Source organism: Gracilinanus agilis, chromosome 3 (genome assembly GCF_016433145.1).
Source record: "Gracilinanus agilis isolate LMUSP501 chromosome 3, AgileGrace, whole genome shotgun sequence".
NCBI classification, from domain to species: Eukaryota; Metazoa; Chordata; class Mammalia; order Didelphimorphia; family Didelphidae; genus Gracilinanus; species Gracilinanus agilis.
In genome coordinates, this window is record NC_058132.1 from 413,496,553 (window position 1) to 413,517,686 (window position 21,134).

Here is a 21,134-nt window from a genome sequence, read left to right on the forward strand (position 1 = left end):
CAATACTCTTAGAATCCTATGCAACTGTTATTACTCTAGCCCACTGGTTCCCAAACATTTTTGGCCTACTGCCCCCTTTCCGAAAAAATATTACTTAGCGCCCCCTGTCACATACTATCACCGCCCCCCTATATCACTGCAGCACCCACCAGGGGGTGGTGGCACCCACTTTGGGAATCACTGCTCTAGGCAAACTACTTCCATCCGTGAATTTGTACTCAATCTCTCTCTCTCTGTCTCTCTCTGTCTCTGTCTGTCTCTGTCTCTCTCTCTCTGTCTGTCTGTCTCTGTCTCTCTGTCTTTCTGTCTCTCTCTCTCTCGCTGCATGCTGGCTCATATGTATCCCTTTGACTAAGGGTTGAAGATAAACAGAGATAAGTGGAAAAATACAACTGATGTTGAGAGCATCATAAATCCGCTAAATCTTTGACTGTTATTAGTCTTTTGGATTTTGGGTACTTAAACAATCTAATTGCTTAATGGGAATGGTAAGTAGAAGTTATTATCATTTTCATTTCTAATACTTTCATGACTATATTTAAATATTAAAAAATAGATGTTTAAAACCCTGTATCTTACTTTTTGGTCTAGAGTAACCATGCAGTTGCCAGCTTTCTGTTTCTCCTTATTTTTCCTATGAGATTCTTTATTCCCTAGTTTGTCACTCTCCCCTGAAGTTGTTGGAGCAGACGGTAAAGAAAGAACCTCTAGTTCAAATTCAATCATGTGGTATGCAGGAGCCATCGGCAAACTCACACTGGTGACCTTCTCTGAGGACTGAATCATGAGTGATGCTTCTGAAGATTTCTCTAAAAGACACAAAATGCAGTTTCAGAATCATTCCCTTACCCTCATTTCTTTCTCCTAGTTGGTGTGAACTACTAAGTGACTTGTGATCTCTCCTTTTGGTTAATCAAATCAACAACTTAAAATATCCCTACTTAGCAGCTAGCTAACCATTAGGTAAGAGAGCTAACTCTAGTAAGAATACTGTTAAGTTCTTGATTTGATTAACTACAAATAGATAAAGTGGAAAGTCAATGCTATCTTCACATCAGACAATGCAGTGGGAATATAATTCATGTTTATGACAAATTCTACTTCCAAGGGAGGAAAAATATGTATAGGAGGATTGAGGGAAAACTGAAAATGGAGGTAGGAGGATGAGATGGGCAGTAGGCAAACTCCACTTTAAAAAAAAAGTAGGTGGCATGGGCAAGAAACTAAAAGGTCTAGGTGCTAATAATGTGAGTTTGGAAGTAATTAGTTGTGAAATGGAGAGCACAGTGTCTTAGGCATCAGTTTTCATCATGCCATGACAGAGTCAAGAGAACCAAATAAGAATGTGTAAGAGAATTCTGCAAAGTCTAAAGGTCATCATAAAGTGGCTTTATTAGTTTTTCCAACTTTAACAAGTTAGCCTGTAGAAAAGAATTTTCAAGGTGTCCACTCAGTCCTTGGGCAGCACTGGCAGTGATTTCTTAGCTATTTCATACACCTTTAAAATTACTCTATAAATACAATAAATAGCAAAAAGCAATTTAATGCCTTTCTTCTTCCCATCAATAACCTTTGACCTAAACAATGACTAGGGGTCTTTTCAGGATATTCATTTTGTAAGCATATGGCCACATATAGCACTGGCTATAAAGTTGATTTTGTAACATCTTTTGTATGTATTTTTTTGGGGAGCTACCTGAGCAAAAAAAAAAAGTGGTTGTACCATTCTAGTATATGAAATGCATGGAAGCTATAGTACACTGAATAATCTAGTTTAATCTGGTTTATAAATTTATAAATTTAGCAGTACAAGATCACAATCATTTGATGGAAATGAGAAGATAATATTACATCTGTTAACTAACAGCTAGAATATACTTATGCTGTTTTCTTTGAAGTCAAAATCCCATATTTTCTCTATAACATGATTATGAATTAATACTGAATGCTTACCTCTGGTATTAGAATAGATTATTGCTCTGTTTTCTGCATGGAATAGAATAAGCATAGCATCTGCATTGCTAAGCTGTAGACTGTCCCCATTTTTTATTGTATAATAGCCAGTAGTGACAGTAAACTTGACTTTTTGAGGAATACCAGCCAAAAGACTTTCTGGAAAGGAAAAAAACCCAACAATTGCTTTATAATAATTTGAATTGGTCCCTACATCTAGGTCATATCTTTTTAACATTTATTTTCTTCGAAAATTTGAGTTCCAAATTCTCTCACACCTTCCCACCCTTCAGCCCCCATCCCTGAGAAAGGCAAGAAATCTGGTACAGATTTTACAAGCAATCATGTAAAATATTTTCCCATATTAGTCATTTTGTGAAAAAGATTGCAAATAAAGAAAATAAAAGAAGAAAGTGGAAATATAGTATGTTTCAGATTGCATTTAGAATCTATTAGAGGGCAAATGAATTTTTTCAGCATGAGTTTCTGGGATTGTCTTGGATTGCTGAAAATAACTAGATAATTCACAATTGTTCAACAAAAAAATATTGCTGTCATTTTGTATGTGGTTCTATTCACTTCACTTTGCATCAGTTCACTTAAGTCTTTCCAGAATTTTCTGAAATCATTCTTCTCATCATTTCTTACAGCACAACAGTACTCCATCAGACTCATATAACACAATTTGTTTGGCCATTCTCCAATTGATGGACGGCTCCTCAATTTCCAATTCTTTGCCGCCACAAAAAAGAGATGCAACAAATATTTTTTACAAGTAGGTCCTTTTCCCTTTAGGCCATACCTTTAAAATGAAATTTCTATGAAAGGGTATATGCTGGATAACAACACTGATTATAGTTTTTATGTGAAACAGATTTGAGGACAAAAATTAGGCCTGTATCTATATGGCTATATTTATTTCTGCATTAAAATGTAAGCAAATTAACAAATATTAATTCCATATGCAGCAATATATTTATTCACATAATTCTATTCTTCCCTCCCCAACTCCATCTACCCCCCATTCCCCATCCCTATGAATGGGAGAAAGGAGGACAATATGCTGTCAGTGAATATAAGCATGAGACAACTAGAACCACCTTTTGCTTAGAATGGAAAAATCCTGAAATGAAGAATTTTAATGGAGACTGATAAGGTGAAATTGCTGGTGTAGGTAAGCCAATAACATCCTATGAAAGAGAAACTTTGAGAGGAAAAAAAAAGAAATGGAATATAAAGTAACTAAAAAAGTAGTGTTTATGTTTAGGATTTCCTTTCAAGTGTCAAGCTTAATAGATTTGAGAAGCAACCTAAGGAAGAGTTCTAGACTGGATTCTTCTCAAGAGATTAAATAGCACTGGGAAGTAGAAGATATTTGGTGGAAAGTGGCATGAAAAGCATTTAAACAAGAGCAAAGAAGGGACTAACAATGGTTAGCACTAACAACTTGGTATGATTTCTAGAATGGTTAGATATCATTATAACTAGAAGGGACCTTAAAAATTGTCTCATCCAATCCCTGTTTCACAGATGATGAAACAGAAGCTTAAAGAAAATGTCATGATTTGTATAAGGTTTGAGTTACTTAGTGACATATCTGATATTGGAACCTAGACTTCTTAATCCTAAATGCCAAACTATAACAACATTGTTTAACACTGAAACCAGTCGTAAACCATTTAATATATAAGTATAATAAACATTTGTCAAAACTTTGTTCAAAAACTCTCAATGATTACAGACATTGTACAGAAATATAGAAGCAGACATCTGCTTTAAATAGGTGGAGAATTCAAGAGACATGTATATATAAAGTGATTTTTATGTAATGTGAATTTACCTATGGATGCAGGAAAAGGAAGGAGAAAGGAGTGAGCATATGGTTCAAGGATACAGAAAGCCTGGGAAAAGAGAATTGAGAGCAGGAGAAACATTTGAGAGGCCTGGGCACCACTTAAGGGCTAGACAGATGTGAAGACAGATGACACACAATGGCCAGGGAAAGACATCCAGTACTGTAGCACAAAAGGATGGAAGACAGACAAGTAAGGATTGAACATGTGGATGGAATGGGGCAAAGTCTCCTTTCTGTTCCAGAGGTCCAAGCCAATCCCTAGATTTTATCTCCCTTTTCTGCTTTCATCTTAAAGCTTTTTGTTTTTGTTTTTGTTTTTTTAGGTGGGAGTGAGTTAGAGACCATGAAGCGAACAGCTGAGAGGCAGGGTCAAAGAGAGAATATAATATTTTACAGTATAGTTAATATAGGTGTTTGGGGGGGAATGCAAAATTCTTTCAGATTTCATATAAAGTCAAATTTGCATGATGCAAATTTATATAGTAAAAACAAGTCTATATTAATATACCAAATGAGGCATAAAAAGAGGGAAATATGTTCACTATGGTGTTTTTCAATGTCAATTAGAATTGTTTGGCACAGAGTCCAAACGGAAAAGGGATTCCTTTTGGATTGCTCCTGTCTGTGGATGGCATTGTGCTGATTGTATCATGCCCTGAACACTGCAAAATGTCCAAAATGTGATGCAGAATCACTCAAAAGACTTTTACCTAGTCATCCAACTGTATAAAAAATGTCTTATTTTTCAGATGATATTCAATTGAATGGACCCTACCGACAGACAAAAAAATGGACTCAGGAGAAATAGCCTAAATTGCATTTGGCAAACTATAAAGAGTTGTTAATGTTGCCAAAATTCTTGAAACAATGTCTCTCTTTTTTTTAACAACCAAACTTTTCTACTAATGCCTGCATAACACCATGCAGGTGACACTGAGACAAATCCTGGAATACCACAATCTCTAAAGAAAAAAAATTGTATATTATTTGAAGGCAAGTGAGAGCTATATGGTGAAAATAAATATGTTACAGCATATTACAATTGCAAGTTGCATTTAAGCAGCAGCGTAAATTCAGACTGGAAAGGGAGATAAATCAATCTCCCTTTATAAAGATGATAAAAAATAGCTTGAATTCTGCAATTGTATACATATAATGACATGACATAGATGGTGCTCATATTTTGAGTGTAAACCTTTTGAAGGATTTATGTGATGACATAATCCAAGAATCACATGGGAGGAAAAGGTACTGATGCATTGCAATCTGTATCATTCAAGAAAATACCACATGGATAAGATCACAGAAGTAAGCATTACATACAGTTTTCCCAATCTAATCTGAACAAATTCATGATAATTCTGATTAAGTTTCTGTGACATTTTAGTTGTTTTTTTTTAATATAAAACTTTCATTGTAGTTGGTGTTACTAAATCTAAATTTAGCAAATTTCTTCTTGGTCAAATTTTATGTGTACATATGTGTGTACATTTATGTATATGTATGTACACAGATAGGTACATGTGTGCATACACACAAACACACAAATATACTCTATCTGTTGCTAAAGATCAGTCAAATGTCAGTAAATATCCAGCAAGGACACAGAAAAAATATGCAAATAATTTCTCTTTATGGTTTAAATATCTGTTAAGAAAAGTTATAGCTCGTTCAATTATAGTGATATAGCTATATCTAGATTTATGTTCCAACTGGAGAGCACGAGACATATTTATAACAGTCACTAATGGAGATAAGGAAATAATTTAAGCATGTTCATTGTAAAGAGAGAATTCAAAAATCTGTTTATTGCCCCTTTGTCTTAGATGCTGACAAGCATAGCCTTTGGCTATAATGTGTATAAAGTTTATATAAGTAGATAGTAGGCATGTACTCATTCATATATGCATAACATGATACATATACAATACAGTTTACCAATCATTGACATTAAGATGAATAAGAAAGACAATTCAGAAGATAGGAAAGACATTAAGTTTTTTGGTCAACCTATGCTTCAAACTGTCAGTTATACTGTTAAAAGCAGAGATAAGAGTAAAAAAAAGGAAACCCAAAGACCAAAACAACCCAATTTTAGGTTTATTTTATAATCTGTTCTCCTTATTTCTTCTACCATCATACTAAAAATGATTAAACTAAATATGCTTACCAGTCAGTGGTTCCACTTTTAGTTGAGGGTCCTGAGAGTAGACATCATACTGTACTATGGGATAGATGTGAGGAAGAACAAATTGCACTTGGCCCACTGAGGTGCACATCTGCCTGAGAGTATATGTTCCAGGTTCTTTAGCCTAATACAGAAATAATGCATGATTTGATAAGTTATTCACAATCTCTAAATTACAATCTCTATAATTTATATATATTATATGTGTGTGTGTGCATGCATACATACATATATGCCCAGATTCTGAGTAGGAAGGTACCTCAGAGGTCATCTAGTCCACTCCTGAATGAGTATCTCTGCATAATGCACCTTTTAAGTAGTCACCTAGCCTTCCCTTGAAGATCTCAAGGGAGAGGGAAATTACTAGCTACCTATGAAGCCTATATTCTTTGGCTTGTTAGGACGTCTGCCTCTCTGCAATCTCTCATTAAGTCTAGTTCTGTCTTTTGGGGTTAAGTAGAAAAAGAATAATCCTCCTATGTCCAAATACTTGATGGCAGTTATCAGGTCCCATCAATTATATGTACCATGCAATTTTTTCTCTTTTCCAGGCTGATAATTCCTATTTTCCTGAATAATCATTGGATAAGAGATTTAGAGGTAGAAGCTGGGACCGGAATCCAACTCTCTTATTTTATAGATGAAGAAATTGAGGCCCAAAGAGGTTAAATGACCATTTCAAGGTCACACAAGTATCAAGTGGCACAGCCAGAATTTCTGGATATCAGCTCTTCTAAACAAAAGCACTTGTATGGTGGGTAAGGATTTAAGTAGTGCCTTACAGTTTATAAAGTACATTATTTAAAACAACCCACTGAGGTAAGTGTATTATCTTAATTCCTTTTATAGGTTAGGAAAATGAGGATCATTAGTTTAGAAGGTTAAATGATTTGCTCATGGGTCACATAGCTAAAAAATGTTCATTCACTTGAACTCTAGTATTCAGCTCCAACTCTAGTTATCCATGATGCCTGAGAATTTCCTAGATTTAAAGTTTAAATATTCCAGAAGTTATATTTTTAATTTATGCAAATCCATGACAGAATTATTCTTAAAGAACATAGAGACATTCAGTAAAGATACTGAAAACCTACTTCAAAATGGAAAAACAAATTGAGACTCAATAAATGAATACCTATCCTTTCTTTCTGAGGGATGGTCTAACTGTATTACATTCAACATATTGAATAAATTGGGCAATTTTTATCCAAATGAGTCAGAGGAGAATGTTGTATGTACAACATCTGATGAGTAGTAGGTGCTTAATGAAAGTTCACTGATTGATTCTTTTTTTTAAAAAATCCTTACCTTCCATCTTGGAGTCAATACTGTGTATTGGCTCCAAGGCAGAAGAGTGGTAAGGGTAGGCAATGGGGGTCAAGTGACTTGCCCAGGGTCACGCAGCTGACTTCAGATTTGAACCTAGGACCTCCCGTCTCTAGGCTTGGCTCTCAATCCAATGAGCTACCCAGCTGCCCCCCACTGATTGATTCTTGACAAGTAATTGGGGTGGTTTTTTTTGGTGACTGTTGTTATAAAAACACTTATTTCCCCCCCTTTTAGAGAATATAACATTATTCTGTTTTTGGATTTCACTTAAGTGCTATAATCACATACTTGTTAAAACAAAATCTTTTTTTAACAAGAGAAATTTAAATTTTGTTTAAAAATGTAATAACACCCTAGGAATAACTGGAAGACCCAGTAAGGAATAGCAAAAGTAGGGTGGGCAGTTGCAAGTGGTTGCATGGCTCAATGGAACAAAGTGGAAGTGGAAGATGGGTCTTAAACATTCAGGCTCTGCCACTGGTCATCTGTGAGGCAAGTGCCCTGGATCTATATTTTTCCATCTGTAAAATGAATGGGCTGGGTCCCAAGAGTCCCTTCTACCTTGAAATTTAAATTTCTGAAGTCCATCCAATTTTAAAATCTATGACTTCTACGTATATTCATACAACTATTTCAACAAAATTCTCAATTCACAGCAACCCTGATATAGAACTACACTGCAGTATTATAGGTAACTAAGACAAAGTTATCAAAATCTTCTAATTTGGCCAACAAATAATATAAATCTTTTGAGATAAATGTCAGTTATTAATAAACATGATCTAAAAGGACAAAACCAAAATTCTAGCAGAATTAGGTCTTTATTTTTGAGTTGGACCTGTGAGTTCATTAGGGAACTATCAATGTAGATGAGTAACTATTCTTCAGGGTATAGTTTATTATAGTAATTTTTTTAACTCTTACCTTCTGTCTTAGAATCAATACCAAGTATTGGTTCTAAGGCAAAAGAGTAGTAAAGTCTAGCCAACTGGGGTTAAGTGACTTGCCCTGAGTCATACAGCTAGGCTGTGTCTAAAGCCAGATTTGAACCCAAGGTTTCCAGGCCTGGCTCTTTAACCACTGAATCACCCCTGTGAAGGGTATAGTCTTAAGAGAGTTACCTACAACATGGAGAAGTTAGGTAATTTGCCTAGAGTCAATATGTGACACAAACAGGATTCGAACCCAAGTAACTCCCAAGGCTAGCCACTATTTCCAATAGGCCATGCTGTCTCTCAGCAGTCTTGTATTAGCAGTTTAAATTCAACTTACCAATTTTAAAACATACCTGAGTTCTGAATATTATTTTATTGACCCCTGGTTCCAGAGTTACATTGCTACATTTTAATATGTGTGCCCCATCCTCTAGAGTCACACCTGAAGGAATTTCCAGAGAGGAGCTGCTTTCTTGCCTTCGTAGTAGCATGTGAACATTTTTACAAATGATCCCTGTTGTGTTCAAGGAGTTATCTGAGGGGCTCCTCTCATACATCTCGTATAATTCCAGCGCAGGTGAATTACTTCGGGAGAAAGGAGTAGTTGAATTCTCATTTGGAAAACTGATAATGCCATTAGATGTCTTGTGCTTGGTAAGCCATTCAGCAGTCTTACGGTAGCTGTTTTTCTCAACGCTGAAGTGAACACTGATAGCAATCTGTTCTACTTGAACTGAGATGGGCATTTGGCTTAATAAGGTAATCTCAATAGATAAAGTTCCTCCCACGTGGACAAGAGCATTTGAAGGATCAAAGTGGAGATGTTTCAGTTGTGCAAAGGAATGCATAGACAACATTACTTTGAGGCCTGCAAATTATAAATAAAATTATTATGTTTCTAAGTAGCACAAGTACAAAAGTGTTTTTTTTAGAGACAGTGCTAATGTAATCTATGAAGCTAGAGCCCCTGAATTCAAAGTATTATTTTTAATGAACTGGATTTAGATTCCAGCCCAACCTCATACCCTAAAATGTATGAAGTGTATTTTGTCTTTGTATTCCCAACATCTACAGTGCTCAGAAGACAATGAGCACATAATAAATGCTTACTGATTATTTAAAGCTAATTGGAAGTAATGTCGACTACTTGAAATCATATGCTTGGAAGATAACATGGCTTCCAAGCTATCCTTAGCCATAAATGTAAATCAAGTAAATAAAACAAACAAATCAGTAATCCTTTTCCTCAAATGCATTCACAAACAGAATCTTTCATAGAACTAAATTTCAGGCAATGCTGAAAAAATGAACATGCCTCTGTCATGACGATGAAATGTATATTTCTTGCAGAAAATTACCAAACCTGGAGAGGACAAAAACAGAAGCAAAGATTTCCCCACTTTGGTTGAAACAATGATTTCATGCTCTTCCATGGTCTTTCCCCCTCAATCAAAACTTAAATTTCATTTCTATGATTACCTGATTTCATGTATTGAAAGCCCTTTTCATTGCCTCATCCTATCCTGCTAGCCTCCATATGCTATATACTCTCTTCCACATATGCTATGATCCAGCAAAACTAATCTTCTTTGCTGTTCCTTGCATCCAACACTCCATCTCCATGTCATTTCACTAGTTGTTCTCTGTGCCTTTCATCTTTGCATATTGGTTTCCTTAGCTCACTCCCAAAAAGGCCCTTCCCAGTGCCCTCAATACTAGTACATTCCTTCTGAGATGATCTTCTGTTTACTTTGTATATAACTTGGATTTATGAACTCATTTAACAAGTTTGTGTCTCCTATGTTGAGCTCCTAAAGGAAATGGATCATGCTTTTACTTTTTTTTTAAGTCCAGTATTTAGTAGAGTTCCTCTCATGTACTACACACTTAATATTCACTGACTGACAAAAACACTCAATAAACTTCAACTAAACTGAAAAGCACCCAAATGCATTTTGGCAAGAGAATTATAATTCAACAAAGGGCATGCAGACATAGCTAATATGACCAATGAACTCTGCTTATCTAATTGAAGCATACACTAAAAGAAACAAAAAATTCAGAGCAAATAGTGTTATTCTCAGAATTTCATTCTAATAAGATCTGACCAGATACTGGCAAGTTTAGTTACCATGTAAATGAGAATTCTAGACTATCTGAAAGAGATGATTTTCCTTTTAAAAGGTTTTAAAATCCATTACTACCTGATTTTTACAATTTAATTGGGCTTTACTTACCTGGATTTTCTTTCTGTTGGTTGGCAAAGTTAAGTATTTCTTGACAAAAATGTTTACGTTCATCTTCTGTTAAGTGACTATCACTGGCTAAAAGGCTGCTTGTCTGAAGATAGCTGGAAAATAGAGCTAAGGAGAATGAAAAGAAGTCCATAGCTATTTTCAAGAATTGTTTAAAAGCATAAATCTATTTTCTGAATACTTTAGCATTCATTAAGTTTAGCTAAGATAAGTTCTTTCAGGAAGCCAATCCTTTATTTTTTAAAAAGTGAATTAAAAATGATAATTTAAAAGCATTTCTTCCAAAATAGTATCGGTAGAAAAATAATTAGGATGTTGGCCTTATTACCATAAAAAAGCACTTGTTTCACACCTGTGTATCTAAGACAAAACCATCATATATATTAAATCAATACATCCTTATACTCCAGAAATTGATAATCTAATTTTTTAAAGGATACTTTTCAATCTGTCCAAGATGTTTTTGACATTCTGCTAACTGCTTTCTTGTATGTGTGATGGGCAATGCCCACCCCTCAGCCACATAATTCTTTAATGCACCTTGAAGGTAGACCTCTGCTTTTTGTGGAGACTTTTTCCTCCTTGCAAAGGAAACAAACAGGAATTTTAATCAAATTTTGAGTAAAAGTAAGTTTGAAAACTCAATTTTAAAATACTTTCCCTTTACCATTTCACTGCAAATACATGCTTCTCTTTACTGCTTTCCTAAATTGAAGTGAAGCAGCATAAACAAATAAGTTAATTTGCCAAAATCCAAGGTGGGTAATGTCATAGGATCAAATATGATAACAACCCACCTTCCATTTGTGTATCACCTTATAAATGTCAAAGTCTTCATATTAATTATCCCACAATAAACTAGTGAAATAAATAGAATCTCCATTGTTATCTAAACTTGACTGACATAGAAAATAAAGATCAGATTGTTTAAGTTAATTTAAACTATTTGTCTAAAATTAAACAGGGGTAGAGCTAGGCCTATAATAAAGGGTTTCTGACTTGTAATTCAGTCTTTTTTTCCCCACTATTCCAAATAGACCCTTCATGTGAAGGTGGGGATGAATATCAACCAAAGAGATAAGATTCAGTAAATAGCAGATTGCTAATCTCAAAGAATAAAGGAAAAGCTCATCTAAAGTATTTAATATTTCTAGCTGACTTTAGCAGGTAGCAAAGTCTCAATTCCTTAATTTTATCAAACAATCAGAAAATATTTCTAACCTAAGTAATTTTTAAAGTTTCTCAAATTACCATTAACTTTGTTTTTTCCACATGCTAAGTATCAATACCAATGTTAACTGAACCCTAAAATGGAATAAATACTTCAATGATGACTATTTGCAATAAATAGTAGGTACAGAATATTTTCAGCTTTTCAAACTTGAGCTAAATTCTTCAACGACATTTTAAAGACACTACTTTATGACTTTACATTGGGTAATCATGAATCAGGAAGCAGAGAAAAAGGACAGAACAGTCAAGTGACCTAGGTCCTAGTCTCAGCTCTGAAATAAACCAGCTTTGTTACATTGGGAAGCTAAAATTTCCAAGTCTCAGTTTCCTTGTCCACAAAATAAAGGGGTCTAGACTATTTCTAAAGTCTTTTGCTAACTAAATTTTATTCTAATCTGATCATACTAGTTAAATGAAGCACATACTCTGAAAGTAAATGCTTTTGATATTATTTAAAATGAGTGACTAAAATAACCATTCCCTATGAACCAGGGCTATATGGTCCAAGTCTAAACCCCAGGGAAGGTCAGTAAAAAAAGAAAGGTTCCATAAATACAGGTTATCTCAAATATCTTAATACAGTTTTAAATGTTGAGATTAAAAAGCTTTAATAGCTCAAAACTGCACTTAAACATCTGGGCCACTATTTGTGAAAATTTTTATAGCAGCACTTTTTGGAACAACAAAGAATTGAAAATGAAGTAAATACCAATTTATTAGAATGGCAAATGAATCCTGGTTCTTAAATGTAGTGGAATATTAGAATAGTAAAAGAAACAAGGAATATAATGAATAATGAAATGGATGTACAGATTTGTGTTAATTGATGAAAAGTGAAGGAAAAGGAATCAGGAAAAATATGTCCAATGATTATAATAATGCAAATAATAATAATAACAACAAAACAATTAAAATTAAATTCTACTAAATAATGTGGCTATAGTTGTAATGTAGGATTTATGCAAGATCTCTTGCATTTGCAAATTACCCATGGCAATCCTATCAGTTAGGAGAATGGAACTCTGGCCCGGCAGGTGCCAGTCCCAGGAGCTGACAGTTTGAGCTAAGACTATAAAAACCCCTGCAGAACCAAACTGGGGATTCTCATTTCCTTGACCTCACCCAGACACCCAGCTACCCCTGACTTGGGGACCCCGGGAGGTTGAAGGGATGTTTGGATTGTGGAAAGTGGACAGGATTTAGATTAGAGTAGCCTAGCAACAGGGACATCCCTATACCAATTAACAACATCAGGGCAGCCTGACCTTACCTTCTAGGTTCATAGCCATCACTTGCCAGTCGCCCCTAGCAAAAGCCTTTCAAGAGCCCTATACCCTTTTACCTCAGTTTTCCCTTCTGTGTTAAAATAAACCCTTAACCTTAAATTGTGAGTTTCTGTAGTTATCATATCATCTTGGGCTAAGGGGCTAAGGAGAGGAGAGAATAACAACCAGTTGACTTTGAAGGAAGTACAAGGCAAGCATCCATTGTATCCAGGAAGTGTGTGAGCTTCATTTCCTGTTGAGTTCTGCTTTCACTCCAGCAGGGAGTGCTCACTCTCCACCTTAAAGGAGCCTATAGGTAGCAGGGAGACTGACTGGGCATCGCAGCTCAAGCTACACAACACTACTGTAGTTGCAGGCTTCCAGGCCCCAGGTGACTCACTTGTACCACCAGCTCCTCTATTATTAGCCATGTTTACCCACTTATTACACAGTTAGCCTCCCAAAAGAGATTTTGGAAGGTATCTCCCTTGAATCTCTGTGGAGAAAGGGGACTATGGGTGAATCCGTGTTATTTGAAGTTATAATTATTTAAAATAAAGTAATTAGTTCCAGTCTGGTGAAAATATGCAATACAAATTTGAATAATGTGACCATTCCAGGGGATTCATTAACTGATTAATGTTAACTAAGATCTAGTACTGGACATCTGGTAAGGCTTTCTTATTAGTTAGTTTTGTCCTACTGTTTTATTTTTTTTCTTCTCTTCATCAGTATAATAACTATCCTCTCTGAGGGGACAGCAAGTAGAGATGGAATTATGATATTTTTAAAAAGTGCAATGAAAATTTTTTTTAAAAAAAGAGTGAATATCAGATTTACTCTTGTATTTCATGCATGCATAAATGACCTGAACAGGCATTTTAAAGAAAATCAAGAAATTGTTTTTCATCTATTATCAGTTTATGAAAAAACTATTTATGATAGGTGGGATAAACATTTCTTTTTTACCTCTTAATTTTTCAACTAAATCCATATTTTCCAATACACTTTTCACAATCCTCCCCATGGCCACTGAATTACGTATAAAAATATATTTTGACTTGTTTTGGAGAATCTAGCTAATAATTCTGTGTAGCATTTGTTACTTTGTCCTCTGAAGTAGGTTGTTAGTACATAAGAAGCAGTCATGTTCACACTGGTCTTTTTTGCTTATGTTTTAAGCATCCCATGAAATGATGTTTCTTACTGAATAAATGATGAAACCTCCTCTACAAACTCCTCTGCTTCTTTCATCAGGGAGAACCTGTGAAGCAGCTCTCCACTTAGCTGCACCTTTCTTGTCTTTCAGTTACTCTACGAGTCTTAGTGGTGATGTATTTCAGTTCTTTTGAATAGTCATTTTGGCGATCACTGGACAAAAATCTCACCTTTATAGTATTAACTGGCAAGCGTATGTTTATAGACTGACTAAAAATTATAAAATTCTTAGCACCCAGAACCCTGTGCCTTCTTTTCAGCCATTCTACTATGGTTGCCATGGAGGTAGGTTGGAAACACATAAGACTGAAAGCCATTTGCATTTCTTTTGCTTGTTTCATACACTGCCATGGCTAAAGAATTAATCAGCTAGGGGCAATAAGCTTCTTTGTACTGAGTTGGTCTATAGACACCAAACGGAGTCTGTCTCCAGACCACAGCTGAAGCATTTTATTTTTAGCTGAAACTTTTCTAACTTAGCAGGACCTGTCAGAGTTAACCCTTATTTGGCAGAACTGTTGAGAATGCAGAAGTATATCTATATCACAAGGTCAGAAGACTCTAGGGAAGGAAAGGAGTAGGATAATGAAAACACGGGAGAAAAATGAAAGTAACTTTTCAGCCTTTTTTGCATAGGTGGCAGCCTATGATTGAGAAGTATTGCATATACTGTCAGAAATGGATGATGCATTTTTTTTAAATCCTTAACTTCTGTGTATTGACTCCTAGGTGGAAGAGTGTTAAGGGTGGGCAATGGGGGTCAAGTGACTTGCCCAGGGTCACACAGCTGGGAAGTGTCCGAGGCCACATTTGAACCTAGAACCTCCCATCTCTAGGCCTGACTCTCAATCCACTGAGCTACCCAGCTGCCCTGATGCACTCAATTAAAGATTTTTTTTTTGTTCTTTTCTTTAGTCATTGTTTAAAAAGGCTAGATCGCTAGGGGTGGAAGAAAGGGAGATACAGTTGGAAATGATGGTAATATAAAAACAAAGGGTATCAATTAAAATAGGTAAATATAAAAAAATAAGTCAAAACTATAAGCTACTTATAAGATGACTAGAAAAGTTAATTCAATATTTATTCTCCTCTAGTTACACTATATATATATATATATATATATTCCCTTCTTTTCCTTGGCTTTCCTTATATTTCCTCTTCATTGATGGGTTACTTCTAAACTCTGAAGGAAATCTACAGTACTGGCCTGGTTCTTTTGCCCAAGAATCAAAAGTATTTAGTCTTCAAACCAGAAATGACATACTCTTGCTCTCTCAGGAACATATAAGCTTCCCAGTCTTGAGATTACCAAGTGTGACTGACACTCCATTTTTTTAAAAGAATTTTTAAAAAGATCCTAAATGGTGAATAAATTAATGAATATATATACACACTCACACACACACACATATATATACACACACACACAACATAAGTATGTTTGTCCATGCCCAAGTATTGTCAAAATTGAAAAAAAGGATTAAAATGAATTACATATAAAACTCTGCCAAATCTTTTCCCACGAGCTTAGCTGATCGAATTCTTCCAATACTTGTATACATTTCAATTGTAGCATGAGAGAGATCCTATGTAAAAGGGGGGAAAAATCCCACAATTATTTACTTGAATTGTTTTGCCACTTTACATTTATATAGCACATCACATTTTTTAAAGGTTTCTGCATATTTTTCCTATAAGTTTTTGTATAATGGTTCTGAAGGATTTTCTTTTATAGTGGCCAATACTCAATAGGAATGTATATTGAAGAAATTAAGTAAAAAAACTTAAAATTTCATATAAAATGCTAGGTTGCCAAAGAAACTAAACTAAAAATGATTTTAGTGTTTGTTTGCTATTTGATGCATTTGAATTTACTCATAATTTAATTGCACATTTTTTAATTTGAGAGAAAATTTCAAAACACTAAAAGAGAGATCTTTTTCTCATAGCAATACCGATTATTCATATAAAGTACTCTGGAAAAGTTAGCTATGATAAAAGTTGGCCTAGATGTCTAACCAGATTAAATCTCTTCTTTAGGTAACACCATTGCAGGAAATAACAGTAAAATTTTTCATTAATTTATATTTTATAAGGCCAAATTATTTTATTTTAATATGAAAAATCATACAGCATCTATTCACACTATTACAAATCTATGCAATGAGCAAATCTCTTTAATAAAATTTAAAATGCTTACAGTTGTTTCTGGGGAAATCATGGCATCCTGAATACTGTGAAGATAAAAACTTGCCTATTTTTAGCTAATCAAATCAAGAACTTAAAGTATGAGAGTTCACAAGTAATTTTCTACAGTAAGCTCACACCTCCAAAGGCCACTGGCAACCCCCAAGCCCCCAGTCCCTTTCTAGGGCTAGGCAAATTGAAAGACTGCAATTGGTTTCTGTGAAGAAGGGGGAATGACAGGAAGTAACATGGAAAAAGGAGCATAAAAGAAGAGACCAGCAAGGTCTAGGACCATTCCTTTTCTGGAGACTTTTCCCCTGGATCCTGTGTTGGCTTGTTGGGTGAGTGGCTGAGATTCCTGCCTTGGCTTTGGAGAAGGCTGCATGTCCGTCAGCCAGAGTTCCACCAACGCAGCCTCAGCCACTGACTCTAAATGCCAAGAAAGGAATGGTCCTTTGACCATGCTGGTCTCTTCTTTTATGTTCCTTTTTTCCATGTCACTTCCTGTCACTCCCCCTTCTTCACAGAAACCAATTGTAGTCTTTCAATTTGCCTAGCATGGGGTGGGGGAGGGAGTTTGGGGGTTGCCAGTGGCCTTTGGAGGTGTGAGCTTACTCTAGTAAGTGACTGGTGAACTCTAGTACTTAATGGCAAGTAGGGGGTACTTTAAGTTATTGATTTGATTAGCTAAAAAAAGACAGAGGAGTGTTAATCTTATCTTCACAATATTTATGAAAAGACAAAAGAAACAATTCATGTGTTTTCTCCATAACTTTTTAGGGCAGTAAAAAGATAAGCAGAAGTAGCTCCCTGATTACTTAAGTTATTCACAATTCAAATGGTATGTGACACATTACCCCAGGAATATTAGTGCCCTGAGAGATTATTTTTCTCTTCAGCACATAGATTTACACAATGTAATACTTACTAAGTAATGTTTCTCGAAAGCTTCTACTGAAGATAAAGCCTCCTTAAGTTTCTTATATGGACTCTGTGCAGTTTTGGCTTAAACAAAAAGAAATGACTACTTATTCATCTTCATTATTTATGTTCAGCTACATCTATGATTACTCTCAAAGCAGGCAATGAGGAAATCAAACTTAAATCCTTCAGGTTTCAGATAGCCTTAAAACTAGGAGCTAGGTTAAGCCATTCGACTTTATTCAGAAAACTTAGTGATACTAAAGTAATTTCAGTGATTATTTTAGTAGTACTGAAAACTGAAGTATAACATTACTGATACTTCCAATTAAAAAACTAAAAATGTAACCTAAGTCATTCACACAATGATTTATTTTCAACAGGACAATAACAAGGTCTGATTTAGGATGCTTAGCAGCAGCATAACATTGTTATTTCAAAAGTGCTAAGTATATATATATATATATATATATATAAAACAATTCTAAACACATGCTCTTCCAATTAAGGCAAAATTTCACCCTGTCATTGGATAATCTGTAATACATATCTTAGTTATTCAAAAAACTTGATGATAGGCAGCTAGGTAGCATAGTGGATAGAGTGCAATTTAGCCTCAGACCCTTACAAGTTGTGTAACCAGGCAACCAAAGATTTGGACACAACTGAAATGACTGAACCGCAATAAATACTTGATGATAACTAACATGTTTGCTGTTTAACAACCCAAAATACAAAATTTAAGAATTTGACTATTATTTATAATAGTGTTTGACCAGATCCTATTAAAATAATAGCCTTTCCTTTGGAGACAAGGAGCAGAGAATGAAGAGAATGTGGAGATGTGATTTCATCACCATATGGAACTTTATATGTAGAAATTCCCTGCACTAAATGCAAATCAGCAACTCATATGTAATTAGCAGTTTCAGAGAGTTGCCTGGGACTCTGAGAGGTTAAGGGACTTGTCCATAGTTAAAAAGATAGGTAGGATTTGGTCCTTGTAGTCTTCCTGACTTGAAAGCTGGCTCTCTAGGTGGCATGGTTTACTGAATTACAATTAAGAGAAGTTTATTATTAAGTTACTTTATGAGAATTAAGTAACTTAAGAAGTGCAATTCTACGTTAGTGGGTATTTTTATTATATTGGGTGAAGAAAATGGTAAAGCAATACACTATCAGCTACTAAAAATCTGCTCTAAGACATAGCACTCTCCAAGAAATATGCTACTAATCCTTGGAACATAACATAATCAAATGAGTTATCTGATGATGTCATTAGAGAAAGCTTATCTGTACTTCAGAAAAAAAGAGCAACAACTTTCAAGTATTTTAAACTCATACATGGGATGTAAAAAATTCACACCATCTGATCTGGCTCCAGAACACCTAAACAAATCTTATTCTAAGTTCTCATGATATTGGTAATGATAATTGTCATAATTAAGCTTATTAAAAAGCTGAAAAGAAAAATTTATTGAACTACTTAAAGTACGCTTTCAGCAATTAGATTTAACATTCCAAATTACATCTAAAAACTGGCCCTTACATCTTCACATACATCTCCAATAGTACCTGTTTCAGGTCGTTCAGCTCCCAAACCTGCCAAGAGATCAACTGTCCTATTAAGATCTTCTGAATTGGGTCCATTTTCTGATACAAGTCCACAGAGATAACCCAAGGATTTTAGCTGTTGAGAAAAACTCATATTGTAAATTTATACTTCAAAGTATTATTAAAAGTACAGAGCTTAATAATTTTAATATAAAAATCTATCATGCAATTAGTAATACTTTATAAAGTATGTTGTTATCAATCTCTTCTGCAACAGAGTCCTGCAAGGAAAGCTATGATGGAAATGAAAGGGATAATACTAAAAATACTGTAGTCACCAAATATCATCCTCTGAAGAATTCTTGGACAATTAAAATGATCACCAAAAATTGCTCAGTATATCACTGACACTGCAAATAGACAGAAAGCTATTAATGATTTCTTTACTAATTTTCTGAAAGGCTGTCTTACATTTCCAACATCTTTGCAGGACTTTGAGACCATTCTGTAAGATGTAGTGTCATAGAGTACCTATGTTAATGATGCTATCAACTCCAGGAACCCATAACTGATTTTACTGACATACTTCCCTAAATACCACCCATTACCCCATTTTTTTCTTCTTGTTTCTAAGTAGTCAGAAAAAGACTATGTAATTCTTTTAATGCTGCCCCTTATAAAATAAAATTCACTCTAAGCTGAAGTTTTGGGAATGATAACGAAATAATAAAAATCCAAAGGAAAGAACTATAGTGGAGCACACAGTCCTCTTTTTATTTCTGTCCTTGGAACATTAAAAATGGGAGAAGAGGAATGAACTTCATTTCCTATGAGTGTGTGGATAAACATAACACACTATTTCTTTCTAGATGTCAGAATGATCAAATAAAATTACTAAACCAAAGGAGATTTTATAGAGTAACCTTAAACTGTACTAATCTACCAATCCCTCCCAAATGATTATCCATTTGGATGAGTTCCTTCATAACTTAACTTACTAAAAGGCTTAAAGATCTTTGTAAAAGCGTATCTTTGGTATGTAGCTTTGATATTGTTGCCATCATTCTCTCCTTTATTCCATCTATTCTGCATACTGAAACCAGATTAATCTTTCTAAAAAAAAAAAACCTACTTTTTATTATATTACTTTCCTATTTTAAAAGCTTCAAAGGCTTCCCGATTGCATAGAAAGGTCCATACTTCTTAGGGTACTATATTCAGGTCTTTTTACAATCTGGTCCCAGAATACCTTCCCAACTTTTATGACCTACCATGGACCTACTCAAACCATCTAGACAAGTGATGGTGAACCTAAGGCACACACAGAGCATTCTCTGTGGCACATGGATGTCCCCCTGCCAACCCCTCTCCCCCCTACCAGTTTGTTACTAGAAAGGCAAAGGGACTCAGGCAGAGCCGCTGCTCCACTCCCCCTCTCCACTGTGCTTGAGGACATTTTTCACATCCTTTATCCCTCTGCCCAGCAGCCCAATGGGAGCACATGGGGATAAGGTGGGTAGCTCACAGGCAGCAGAGCTAGAGGGGAGTGGAGCACTTGTGCCAGTTCCCTACCCCTCTTTATACTCACTGAGGACATTCTGCACTTTACCCACCCAGAAGCTCAATGGGAATGCTTTCTCCCTCTCCCGTGTGGGGTGTGCTAGTGGTGGTGGGTGGTGGGCCGCACCCAGCACTTGATAAGGGAGAAGAGCATAGTATAAGGGGTACTTACTTCGTTCTGTGGGGTGCAGGCAGGGCCTAGCACTCCAACTCTAAAAGGTTCATCATGACTGATGTCATTATTGCCTAAAAACAACTCTTGTATTTCTCCCTGCTTACCTGTCTTCACATTGAGATTCTCCTCACTGCTCTGCACAGAATGTTTTTCCATCAACAAACCCATCTATCTTTCAAAATTCCACTCAAAGTTCACTTCTTTCATCCATTTCCTGACCTCTCTAGCCTTCTACTCTTTTACTTATTTGTACCACTCATTTCTGGTTTATATTATTATAATGCAATTTTTCATGTGTATGGTCATGTGATTCCCAAATAGATCAAAGTTACTTTGAAAGCAAAAGTCTTGACTTATATACTTTTTTGTATAACTCCAAAGTTTTTAGTATAGCATTAATATATATCTAATGTTCAAAGTCGACCATATCATCAATCTAACAAGCTCTTAAAGAGTGATAACTTCAGGGCTAAAGGAAGGGGAAAGGGAAGTGTTGTTGGGGGGGC

The 21,134-nt window shown here is 35.3% G+C and overlaps 1 protein-coding gene across 1 annotated transcript in view; it reads right to left on the minus strand.

Annotated features, from left to right (window-relative positions):
- TRAPPC10 (trafficking protein particle complex subunit 10) overlaps positions 1-21,134 on the minus strand; it is a 144,115-nt gene that overhangs the window by 18,707 nt on the left and 104,274 nt on the right. The window contains exons 8-17 of the mRNA XM_044669231.1: positions 20,466-20,586; positions 18,915-19,042; positions 17,347-17,423; positions 15,726-15,817; positions 10,956-11,096; positions 10,498-10,610; positions 8,614-9,128; positions 5,979-6,120; positions 1,954-2,112; positions 580-809 (exon numbers count right to left, since the gene is read on the minus strand). Of these exons, the coding sequence (XP_044525166.1) occupies positions 580-809; positions 1,954-2,112; positions 5,979-6,120; positions 8,614-9,128; positions 10,498-10,610; positions 10,956-11,096; positions 15,726-15,817; positions 17,347-17,423; positions 18,915-19,042; positions 20,466-20,586 (1,718 nt within the window). The remainder of the gene's footprint in view (positions 1-579; positions 810-1,953; positions 2,113-5,978; positions 6,121-8,613; positions 9,129-10,497; positions 10,611-10,955; positions 11,097-15,725; positions 15,818-17,346; positions 17,424-18,914; positions 19,043-20,465; positions 20,587-21,134) is intronic.